This window comes from Centroberyx gerrardi, chromosome 11 (assembly GCF_048128805.1).
Source record: "Centroberyx gerrardi isolate f3 chromosome 11, fCenGer3.hap1.cur.20231027, whole genome shotgun sequence".
NCBI lineage: Eukaryota > Metazoa > Chordata > Actinopteri > Beryciformes > Berycidae > Centroberyx > Centroberyx gerrardi.
Window position 1 is genome coordinate 15,332,952 of NC_136007.1, and position 11,862 is coordinate 15,344,813.

At 42.4% G+C, this 11,862-nt stretch overlaps 2 protein-coding genes across 4 annotated transcripts; one reads left to right on the top strand and one right to left on the bottom strand.

The window, feature by feature from the left end:
* Positions 1-35: 35 nt before the first annotated feature.
* On the top strand, positions 36-4,353 carry LOC139910779 (mitochondrial import receptor subunit TOM40B). Of its 2 annotated transcripts, none has more exons than XM_071898196.2 (10): positions 36-163; positions 744-943; positions 1,048-1,115; positions 1,590-1,682; positions 1,811-1,912; positions 2,328-2,433; positions 2,572-2,694; positions 2,806-2,882; positions 2,973-3,075; positions 3,202-4,353. In XM_071898196.2, exons 2-10 carry the CDS (start codon positions 760-762, stop codon positions 3,339-3,341), a joined length of 996 nt encoding a protein of 331 aa, XP_071754297.1. In that variant the 5' UTR covers positions 36-163; positions 744-759; the 3' UTR covers positions 3,342-4,353. The 2 variants fall into 2 exon arrangements, with proteins under 2 accessions (XP_071754297.1, XP_071754298.1); XM_071898197.2 differs by lacking the exon at positions 36-163 and adding an exon at positions 375-432.
* Positions 4,354-5,299: 946 nt separating this feature from the next.
* On the bottom strand, positions 5,300-11,667 carry bicdl2 (BICD family like cargo adaptor 2). Of its 2 annotated transcripts, XM_071898168.2 has the most exons (10): positions 11,624-11,667; positions 10,178-10,772; positions 8,786-9,001; positions 8,404-8,520; positions 7,753-7,899; positions 7,340-7,486; positions 6,954-7,028; positions 6,616-6,695; positions 6,400-6,514; positions 5,314-5,993 (listed from the first exon to the last, which is right to left on the bottom strand). In XM_071898168.2, exons 2-10 carry the CDS (start codon positions 10,427-10,429, stop codon positions 5,817-5,819), a joined length of 1,326 nt encoding a protein of 441 aa, XP_071754269.1. In that variant the 5' UTR covers positions 10,430-10,772; positions 11,624-11,667; the 3' UTR covers positions 5,314-5,816. The 2 variants fall into 2 exon arrangements, with proteins under 2 accessions (XP_071754270.1, XP_071754269.1); XM_071898169.2 differs by lacking the exon at positions 7,340-7,486 and having other exon boundaries at positions 5,300-5,993.
* Between the last annotated feature and the right edge of the window lie 195 nt (positions 11,668-11,862).

Sequence of the window (11,862 nt, forward strand, 5' to 3'; positions counted from 1 at the left end):
CACTTCACATCTGGAGGGAGCTTTATGCAGCATCAGTTGATCCGAGCATTAGTAGCCTTGGCTTATTATTAGCTGATCATTTTAAAATCTCCACCTGACAGGTTTTCTCATGTGCTATTCTCAGTACCGTTTGGGATTTTAAGGTGTCTTGATCACACTGGAAGTACGTAGAGAAACAACTAGCGCACAGAAATGTCTGTTTTTCCTCGATGCTAAGGTCATGCTAGCTAACGGAATAGCTGCACCTGCACATCAGACCATCAGACATCCTCGTAGGATGCATGTAGTCGTAAACATCCATGTAATCCAGTTTGAATTGCAGTAGAAACCAGTGTATCGAGCTAGCGAAATAGCTTAGGTTTTTTATTCTTAACCTTGTCTGCATCCTCGGGTTCCTTCACCCATACTGTGCCTCTCTCCGTGTGTGTGTAGGTGTGTGTCAAATTAGGGTTATTTGTGTTTCCTCAAGCAGTCATTGTCACAAACATTTACTACACTTTTTGTAAGAGAGATGTCTGGTAGAAGCCTTTGTCAAGTGGCAATAAAGCTGGGAAAAATTTGTTTCTTTTTTCAACCAGTTGTAATCCAGGGGAACTTTCAAAACCAGCCTCTGTATTGCTCATGTAGGACAGAGGCAAACTGGGCAAGATGCAAGTACAGGATGGGGGAAACAGTGAGAAAGTCTAACATATCGGTTCATGGCATCATCATACCTCCTTCATCTCGTTTCCTGTGTATCCTAGGAAGCGTTGCGCCCACATGGGCAGCGTTCTGGCCTTGTCCTCCGGTCCGGGCCATCAGAACTGGCCTTTCTCCACGGACCCTCCCCCCTCTCGCTGGGACACGCATCCTGCTCACTGGGACACCCCGCCGCGCTGGGAGAGGAGAGATGGCCGCCTGCCCAACCCAGGCAGCTTCCACTCGCTGCACAGGAGCTGCAAGGGTACAACATTCAACTATCACTATCAAGCTGTGCTGCTGTTTTGTCTTGTGGAACAATGTGTTGTGAATGTTGGATCTGACTCTCTCTCCTCCCTGCTTCCCCAGATGTGTTTCCTCAGCAGATCGAGGGAGTCAAGATGATCGTCAATAAAACTCTGAGCAGCTTCTTCAAGGTGACCATCATCATTGAACCAGGGATGGGACGATATATCCAAATTCAATATATCGGCATACAAAAATGGGACAATACAATATGCTGTAGTAATCACAAATGAGACGGCTTGGCCATCACAGTTTCACAAGCTCTCCATCCAAATTATATTATTTGCTTTTTGTAATGACATTTTGAAATTGTTGTTTACGTTCTAGCAAGCCAGTGCCATTGCTAGAAAGACTTGTGGCTCAGAAGTAAACATAATTCTGCACAGTCAGACTGAACTTTTATTTATTACATCGTATTGTGGTGGTTATGAATTGTGAACCCCATATCGTGTATCGCATTGCATTGTGAGATAAGCATATCGTCCCATCCCTACATTGCATCCAAATCAACTTATATGAAAACTGTGCATCCCTAGTAGCTGTAGACAATGAGGGTGTAAATATCCTGTAACAGTGAGTGTGTGTATGTATGTGTTTGTTTCCAGGTCAGTCACACCCTCCACCTCAGCGCTGTTAGTCCCTCTTACTATCGCTTCCATGTGGAACACCTGCAGTCGGACGATTACAGCAAGGACAAGGTCAAGCACACGTCATCAGATACAAAAGATGTTATGCTGTGTCATCATTAATGTGCAACAAAATGATGGAGCTGCTGCCTCACTGACTTGACAGGTTGCATTTTGTTTTATCATTTGACACGTTATAGGACGCCCCAGCATTGATCGGTGAGATGGATTCTTCAGGTAGTTTGAACGCTCACTCTCTGCTGCATCTCACTGAGCGTGTCAGAGCCAGGGCGGTGTTCCAGGTGAGTTCTAGGGGGTTTCAGTAGTTACTAGTAGACAGGTAATATTGAATTGTAGCTGGACCGTTGAACCTTTAGACTGGGTTAGGGTCTAAAGGTTCTTTCTTTAACATGCAGGTCTGGTAAAGGCAGCATGGTTACGAACAAAAGGAGTCAGAACAGACAAACTGGGTCTTATGTGTCATTTCCTGCAGAAATTGTCCCGCCTCCCCTGAGCACAGATAGGAGGAAATCCCTCTCAATCTCCAGAGCTAAGGAAGTTTGGTTGTGAATTTGTAATTCTTAAACGCGATCCACTCCATGTCCAGACTCACTGTCAATGTCAGTTACTTTGACTCAAAATGAATGCTGCACAGTTTTGCAAGACATTTCCAGTTTGCTGCCAATGTCTCCATTTTTATCATTGATTCCGTTTTAGACCCAGCAGGCGCAGTTTGTAACGTGGCAGTTTGAAACTGAGTACAGAGGAAACGACTTCACGGCTGCTGTGACAGTGGCAAACCCAGACGTCCTGAGAGAGTCAGGTGAGAAGTGACAGGTGTGATGCAGAGAACCAGCATAAGCACTGGGAACATCGGTCATTAGTATGTGCCAGAGAACTACATTGTGGTTCCTCCCTGCCTGATTCAGTTGGTTATGTCTTTGTGTTTCCCTTGGGACAGTGATCCTTGTGGCACACTTCCTGCAGAGTGTGTCGTCTGGACTGGTGTTAGGAGGGGAGCTGGTCTACCATCGTGGACGAGCAGAGGAAGGAGGCATTCTTACTTTGGCTGGACAGTACTCAAGTGGGGTTTTGTTTTGTGTGAATCTGCTTGCAACATACATCATCTGTTTGAATTAATCTGGTATCTTTTTTGATCTGTTTTGCCTGATCTTTATTCTGTATCTCCCTGCAGGACCAAACTGGGTGGCGACGCTGAATGCTGGGAAAGGAGGTGCTCATGCTAGCTACTATCACAGAGCCAACAAACAGGTATAGGAAATACGAGCATATAAACTCACTATTTGCTTTGGGTGCTTATTGCAAATGTGCTTGTGTGTGGGGGCGTGTGTTCTTCGCCAGATCCAGGTCGGGGTGGAGTTTGAAGCCAGTACCAGGACGCAGGAGACCACGGCCTCCTTTGGCTACCAGATGGAACTCCCAGAGGCCAACATGGTGTTTCGAGGTAAACGCTGACTTCTTTCTGCAACTTTCAGCCTGTAACTTTCAAGTTTTTTTGTAGTCAGTATGCATCATTAAAACTAAGACCTTTTTTTTGTGTGTATATGTGTGTGTGTTTCTATATATCCAGGTATGGTGAACAGTAGGTGCATAATAGGAGGAGTGTTGGAGAAGCGTCTGACTCCGCTCCCTGCCACCCTGATTATGGGTGCCTTCGTGAATCACCGGGGTGACAAGCTGCAGGTGGGGCTGGGCGTCAATGTGGGATAGTCTCCCACAAACCCTTCCTGGACTTCCGCTGTCCCAATGTCCGTCCAGAGACCGTTTTTTGAGGCCTCATGATTCACTGAGTTCCCAGGGTTTTATCAGAGTCTTGTACAGACCTTTTTGGTTATTCAAACACTTCCTACTGACCGTTCGAGCATCATGGATCGTAAGGGTGTCGAATCCCCAAAGTGCCCCCTTGATTTCCACGCTTTTTTCCCCCCTGTCTTTCTACCTACCTCTCGAAACAGAGGTGATGTTTTCTGACTGGAAGACAATAGGATTACACGGGAGGAATTGAGGAACAGCTTGCGGGTCTCAACAACTCTGACTCCCGATCTTCTACTTGCCCCCATGTTGACCTGAACCCAGACCCTGCACACTTTGGAGACGGCACGACTAATGACAACATCTGCGAGAATCTCCTACAGCCTACTGGACTATAGAAACATAAAGGATGAGAGTCATACTGTACTGTATATGTATAAAAAAAAGTTTTATACTTGAGGTAGTCTAAGAAAACGCGGTGTATATAGTTGTTATTAAACTGTGCGTATGAGTAAATGTGTGCGTGTGTGTATGATGTGTGTGCGTGCGTGTTGTTTGTATGTGTTTATGCTTCTGTGTGAATGCTTGTGCTGTTTATTTTACGTGTGTGAGAGTTTCACACACTAAGAAATAGCCTAATGACTCTAAGAGGATAGGTGCTGCTCCATCTCTACTAACCCCTGCCCTGTTATTCCACAACTGATGGATGTGTGAGTGGCTATGCACTGTATTGGGCCAGGAACATACTGTATTGGAAGGTACGGTATGTATATAGAGAGGTAGGCATATAGACGCACTGAGCTGTATGCAATCTGCACTACTCACCCTGCTTCTGGGCATTTTAAGTCTTGTATGACATATGAAATGTTAATTATTAGTATTATTTATTGACTAATGTGTTATATTAGCGTACAGGCAGGAGGAGTCTGTCTTTTTTGTCTTAATTTAATAAAGATGTTATTTATTTCTATCATGGTTTAACTGTTTTTTCGGTGTTGGTAGCTGAGCATGGGTTTGTCCCAGAAGTCCAAAAAGTACTCCTCATTTTCCTCCTCCTCTGTCCTCATTTCCTCCTTAACCTGTAAGTTGATGTTTGACCTGCAGTGTTTGCTGCAATCCCAGTAGTGGAGGAGATGACAGGCGCTGCTCCAAAACCTCCCCATGTCTCCATTGGTGGAGGACGCTCAAGTTCTTTTCAGTGACATCTATTGGCATGGAGTCATCATCAATTGTCTTCTTATAGATGATGCTGTACAGGACGCTGATTCAATCCCTCCATTCCCTATTCTCTCTAAGTACTCTCTGGAAGTAAGTGACTGATACTGTGGGAGGAAATAGATTTGTAAAATGATTTGGGACATGCCCTGAGTTGTTTGCCCTGCATTCATGTTGATTTAAAGGTCTAACAAATGACCTGGAAACTCAAAGCTCTTTTGATATCAAGGATTTACTTAATCGACTTATCTTTCTCCTTTGTTTCCTTTGGAACTTAATGCTATTATATGTTGGAAAATATCCGCTACATAATACTGTGGCTGCCTGTCTATTTTGGGGCATCATTGGTTTGTTTTTTATCCAAGGCAGGACATCCAAATTTAGTGTCAGGACAGCAGAACAGTAACAGATGAAGGACAGTGAAAGGACAGACACATTTTGTTGCAGGACAGACTGCAGCACTCAGTATAGGGCGGAAAATTATTTAACCCTGATTCAAACGTACATTTCAGTATGACCTAGAAATATGCAAACGCTTGCATATAGCTGAATCTAATATACATTTCCCTGTTTAACCATTTGCCATGTTATGATCTTTGGTGTTTGTGTTTTATGTTTTGTAATATGCATTTCTTACGTGTTCAATACAATGTTGTTTATATCATCTGTAGACACACATTTTATGTAAGTGTCAATCAGCTGATCTGCATTGAGCACAGCAATACATTGAAAATCTTCAATACATGTGGGTATATCATTGGTAAACACATTGCTAACTACTTACAGTCATGTATGCAGTGTTAGTGTAGCTGAATGAGTTCAGCATGGCACTGACTGTTTGGGTCAAGGGTTCAATTTCCACTTGACCCTTTCTTACCAAATATGTAACCTATGCTGTCACTGCATTGTAAGAAACTGTGGTAAAAAGTATGAACGGAATAAGAGACGGAACAAAACACACATAAGGGACACTAAAATTGGTCACTTTAAGTTTTCAGCAGGTACAAATACAAAGTCCTAAAAAGTGATATAATAGATATACATATGTACACAAATATTTAAATATATTCAAATATGAGGTCTGTAAACATTTCCACCTATTCGTACTACTATCACATTGCAGAGTACATTATCTGACTGCATAAGCTCACTGTGACAAAGGTACAGGACTAAAGTCTCTCCTTCTTCTTTTAAACATCTTCATCCTTTCTCTTTTGATTATTTGTCTCTGAACAGAGAAGAGAAGAATCCTTTCCCTCCTTCTCCCCTCATTCTCAAAGACTTGCTTCTTTGGAGTCCTATTGTCTTTTCTTTCTCTTTCTCTTGCTGCTGCTCTTTCTGTCTTTCCTCTTGTCTTTGCTGCACCTGCTGGTTGATCACCAGCCTCATGTCCTCCTGGAAGATAAAAACAAAGCAAAAAACATTCTCATGTAAAAAATATGTTGCTTGTATACTGTACTATTTTGCGAAAGAGGATTAGGGCCACATGAAAGTTTTGAGATTAATCTCAGAATTCTGAGAATAAAGTCAGAATTACTTTAAACTCAGAATTCTGACTTTCATCTCAGAATTCTGAGATGAGTCTGATTCTGATGATAAAGTTAGAATTACTTTAATCTCAGAATCCTGACTTTAAACTCAGAATTCTGACTTTATTCTCAGAATTCTGAGATGAGTCTGATTCTGATGATAAAATTAGAATTACTTTAATCTCAGAATTCTGACTTTAAACTCAGAATTCCATACTATTTCAAGTGTACTGTAGATAAATAATGTGTAATGTTATATCACCCAGACTCACCTGCCAGGCATCCAGCTCCTGGGACAGCGCCACCTTGTGTTTGATGGTGTTGAGAAGCTGCTGCGTCAGCGAATCTTTCTCCTGACGCACTGTGGCCAACTCACTCTCTAGGGAACTGGGCATTCATACGCATAGATAATTGGCAAAAAGTATGTGTAACATTATGTGCCATAATCATATCAAATCAAATCAAGTGTGTGTGTGTTGTAGTATTACCTGTAGCTTGGTTTTCCAGTGCTTCTAAATGGCTTGACTTCCTCCCTCAAAGACTCAAGCTCCTCCTGTTGACAGTGCAACTGAAAAGGGCAACAGTGAAAGCCATAAGTTATATTATATTGATCCTCACTTTAATATCGAGGACTTTGATTTTCACTTTGGGTTTGAAAGATATTCTATTTGTTTTACTCAAATTAATCACTATATTTTCCAAAAATAAAAGCTTGCAATCCAATGGGCAGCCCAAGTCACATATGTACATATAACTACCCCCATATAACTACCATATAACTGTGTTTATGATAAGTGTTTGTGTGAGCCTACACATAGTAACTGACCTCCTCTTTCAGAGTTTGTATCTCGTCATCTCTTGCTTGCAGGACTTCAGAATGAGCCAGCAGAGCCTCTTTAGCCTGGTGAGGGTGGTGGTGGTGGTGGTGGTGGGGGGGGGTTATACAACATATATACAACATTTATTTGGTGTTGTGCCTTCACTGCACACTGCAACATTGTAGACATAGCTGCAAAGAGGCTAAACATTTGGCAACAGGTTAGTATTCATTGTTATATCAGATTATAAAAAGTCATGTCAGTACATGTTAAGAATTAGTACATACTAACTAGAGTTAGTATGCAACAGCTTTGTGCACCTGTGAATTCTGACACTCACTGTGTAGAGTGTGTGTGTGTGTGTGTGTGTGTGTGTGTGTGTCTCTGTGTGTACCTGCGATTGCTGAATTTCACTAAGCAGAGACAGAGGTTGTGTGTGTGTGCTCTCCAGGATGCCCTCTTCTCCCAGGCTCAGAGCCTTTTGCTGCAGAGAGCGATTCAATGTACGCAACTCAAACACCACTCCCTGCTCCTGCTCAATCTGTGTACACACACACACACACACACACACACACACACACACACAGACAGACACAAGCACACTTCAATGTTAGACACACAGCAAGAGTTGCAGTACGCTTCAGCTGGTTGTGTTAGTGAGTTATGTTAGTGAGTGTTAGAGTTACATCTCCTCCAGCCCCAGAGGCAGCATTGTCATTAACCCATAATTCCCGACCTTTTCTCCTGCCCAGTTTGCTCAGGTTTCATCCCTGCAGTGTATCTAAACCTCCAGTCACTGGTCCTCACCTCTGTTTCTTTCTCTCTCAGTTTGACCTGCAGTTCTGTCAGTCTTTCTCTCAGTGCCTCTCTCTCCATTCGGAGTCTTTCACTGTCCTCCTGCGACGCTTTCAGCTGTTTCTCCATGTGCGACAGGCGCTCCTGCAGAACTCTGTTCTGAACAAGGGAAGATAGTAGAGGGGGAGGTAGATGGATACAGAATGATGTATATGAGGCAATATAGAGGGAAAAGAGAGGGGTATCTATCACTATTGTCATGCATGGATTACCAAATGGGCATTTTGGGTGCTGGACTATGTTCTTGTGTAGATACATTTACTTCTCATCTTATTCATTTCAATTGGAGTATGTGTATGACCTGTCTGTGATGATGTGAGGTATAATGCCCCTGCCTCTGCTGTAACATTGTAAGATTATACAGTATTCTGCTAATAATACCATTGGTGCTTTCTGGTCACTTTGCATTCAAATGTCTTCAATATTTAGAGCTTATATGAACTGAAGTAGTGGGTGCTTGGGTGACTACTTCCCTTCAAGCCTCTAGATGGCACAATCTGTCCATGATTATACTGTATATAGAACTATAATAGTTCAATTTATTTTGGTATTGATTTACTTGTGTAACATTTTTTTTTTTTAAAAAGTGACTGGTATGAATACCTCTGCTTGTATGTTCCCCAGTTGTGTGTAGCTGATATTTTGGCTAAAAGATGATTCTTCCATCTCTTCTCTGAGAGAACGAAGCTCAATCCTTAAGGAATGTTCCAGTGTTACAGCCTGGATGGGTGGGAGATGGAAAAGTTGAGAAAAGCTATTGTTCCATGAGTTACAAAGGTAGGACTCCCTAAACCTGCTAGTCTACATTGCTCCTGTCTGTGACATGACACCACACACACACACACACACACACACACACACACACACACACACACACACACACACACACACATACAGACTAGTGACTAATGAAATTCTGGGTGGGTTAACAGCTCTTTAAGGCACAGTGAAAGTTAATAGTAGGAGAAACTCTGGAGTGTATAACCTCAGCTAGCTGCTCCACCAAGCGATGGTTGTGATTGGCTAACTGGGTCAGCTGTTCGCTCTCATCCCTTCTTCGGTCTCGCCCCTGGCTGTGATGTCGCTGCAGCTCTGCCCGTAAGGTGGTCAGGTCTGAAGTGAGCTCTGCCTCTCTCTGCCCGGATGCCAGGTCGCTCATCTCCAGCTTCCTCTGCAGAACATGCTTCTCCTGCTGTAAAGCCTGACACACATTCATTAAACTTAACATTTGATGGCTTCAACACACAACATTAAGTTTTGGGGTTCATGCTTACAGTTATGATATTTTAATTCTGTACTCTTATTGTATTGGATGTGGAGCAAAACAGTGACAACGAGGTTTAACTGCAGAATGTCATTGATCATTATTATTATTATTACTATTATTATTATTATTATTATTATCATAGCTTTACACCCCTGTGCTTACCCCTATGGATTCCTTTTGGTGCTAATTTGCACTGAGGTAGTATGGAGTACCTGGCTGTCCAAATAACTGCAATTAAATCTACATCAGAGTTATCAAACCAGCATCAAAACTTTAATTTGTGCTTCTCCCTATTAATCCCATTGAACTCTAAGAGGAAACTAGTAGGGAGAAAAAGTCATCCATGCTCATCTTGAAGCTGTAGCAGGAGCAGGATGACTCAAAGCTGGTCTGATGACTTCGCCGTAATTACTTAGTCATTCATTAAACCATGTATAGTCCATACTGTTCTGTTGTGATTTACAACTGTAGCCCACAGCTGAACTCTGTGGGTCTCTGTGTGAGACACACTGGGACACAAAAATGCCTGGGAAGAGCACGTGAAAAGGAGACATCAATAGTGAGGTGATGCTGATTGGTTACTGACTTCTAGAAGTCATTGCACATTTAGAATTTTTGACTACATACTAAAAATGACTAGTTTATTATACATAGAATATATTAAACTGTCTTTATTATAGCAAAGTTTTGGCACCCTGAAATGTGAAATTCTTGTGCTGTTCCTTGACACTCTGTTATCCATCATCATAATCACTAAGAAAATCTCCCATGTCATCCACCTGCCAAGTTCCATTGATCTGTATGCATTACTAATGGATCTTGATAAGCACAGCACTTTCTACTTTTTTCCCTCACACCACAAAACCAAAACACTGATAAGATACTGATAACAAGTATTCTTATTTCCAGTAATGCAGGATCAAGAGTCTCTATAAACAACTCTACAATTCATCTGCAAATTAAAGTCCTGTTCAGACTATAGCCGCTATAGCCATCCATCAAGAATGTGCCAGTTTCCTTTCAATCTCACTGTGTTATTAAACTAGTTACAATGATTGCGTAGCTATTCAGTTATAAAAGCCATTGCATCTCTGTCATCCGCAGCCTTACCTCTACCTCCCTCTCCCTCTGCTCCAGAGAGGCTGCCAGCTCCTCGTTCTTCTCCAGTAAAGCCTGTCCCAGCTCTGCAGCTAGAATGAGGTCTGTCTCTATTCCCCCTCCTCCGTCAACCCCACCAGAGAGAGGAGAGGAAGCGGACAAGGGGAGAGCGAAGGACAGAGAAACAGAGGAGGATGAGGAGAGAGGGAAAAAGGAATCCTCTAGGCTGGGGGAGGGAAGGCTGTTTTTCCTGGGGGAGAACATCTTTCAGGTGTGAAGGCTTGTAGAAGTCAGGCATTAGAAAGCATGGCTTGTCATCCCAGTCCTCTGATCTCTGATCCACACACACACACACACACACAGGTAGATGGACAGTCCTACATGAACATGTGGGAACTATGCAGCTTAAATTGTGGTTTGTGTTAAGGGAGATGTTCCGAGTTTATCTTATCAGGTCTCCTCCTCTCGCTGCTTCTCTCCTCTCTCTTGGTTTGGTAATTTATATTGGAATACAGCCTATTTTGTCTGTGGCAAACTTGTCCTTCACTGTGGTGCCAATGGTGCTGATGTTGGTGTCACTCCTATTCTCTCAGAAAACGGTGTAATCCTATGAGAAAGAAAGAAAGATATTCAATATATATGGCAAAACAATTTAAATAGATTCAGTAACTGTGGAGTTCATTTTCATCACATTTACATTTTCATCACTCTGGTGTGAGATTTGGAGCATGTATGATGACCTGTTTGAGTGTCAGACTAGTTGTTGTCTGGTAATGTATCTTGCATGGCCTTTAACCAGTTCTTTTTGTCTGAGAGCTGCTTTTGTTACTCTGACCGAAATACCAGCTCCACTGTTATCTTTGTTCCACCCCCCCAAATTCCAATGGCATTATACTCTACTAGCTCCTACAAAACCAGTACTGAATAACGATTTGTGTTCCTGATCCTAAAACCGAACAAATACATTTTAACATACTCCCTAAGAAAATCTCCCATGTCATCCACCTGCCAAGTTTCACTGATCTGTGTGCATTACTAATGGATCTAAGTATAGCACATTCTACTTTTTTCCTCACACCACATAACCAAAACACTGATAAGACACTGATACCAAGTATTCTCATTTCCAGTCACTGCAGGATTAAAAGTCTTTATAAATAACACTATTACTCATCTGCAAATTAAACTCCTGTTCGGACTATAGCCACCTAATTTTCTTAAAAACTTCCCTTACTATTTCTGTCTTTCGGTCTGACGTCAGCCACCTCACCTGTTAATACCTCTCCCTATGATCCTCCATGTGGCAACCATACAGTTATATCATTTAAACTAATTTAAAATCAAAGTTATGAACTCTCTGAGACTTTAACATACTTTCTTTCCATTATGAAAACTGTCATAACCTGTGTTAACCCAAGTTCTCTGCCTTTGAATGAACAGAAATGAAGTCTTTCTTACCTGACAGTTCCCAGCCAACTCCGGTATATTCTTCCTGTTTGGCGAGTGTTTGTGTATGTGTGTGTTTGTGTGTGTGTGTGTGCGTGTGTGTGCATGTGCGTGCGTGTGCATGTTTGGGAGTGTTTGTATAGGAGAGGCTCAGCTGGTTTCCTTGGCAGTGGAAACATATGTAAATATACGGCCAGTGGCTCCGCCTCCTGGGTGAGAGAGACTGAGAGAGCAAGAGAACAGAGAGAGGA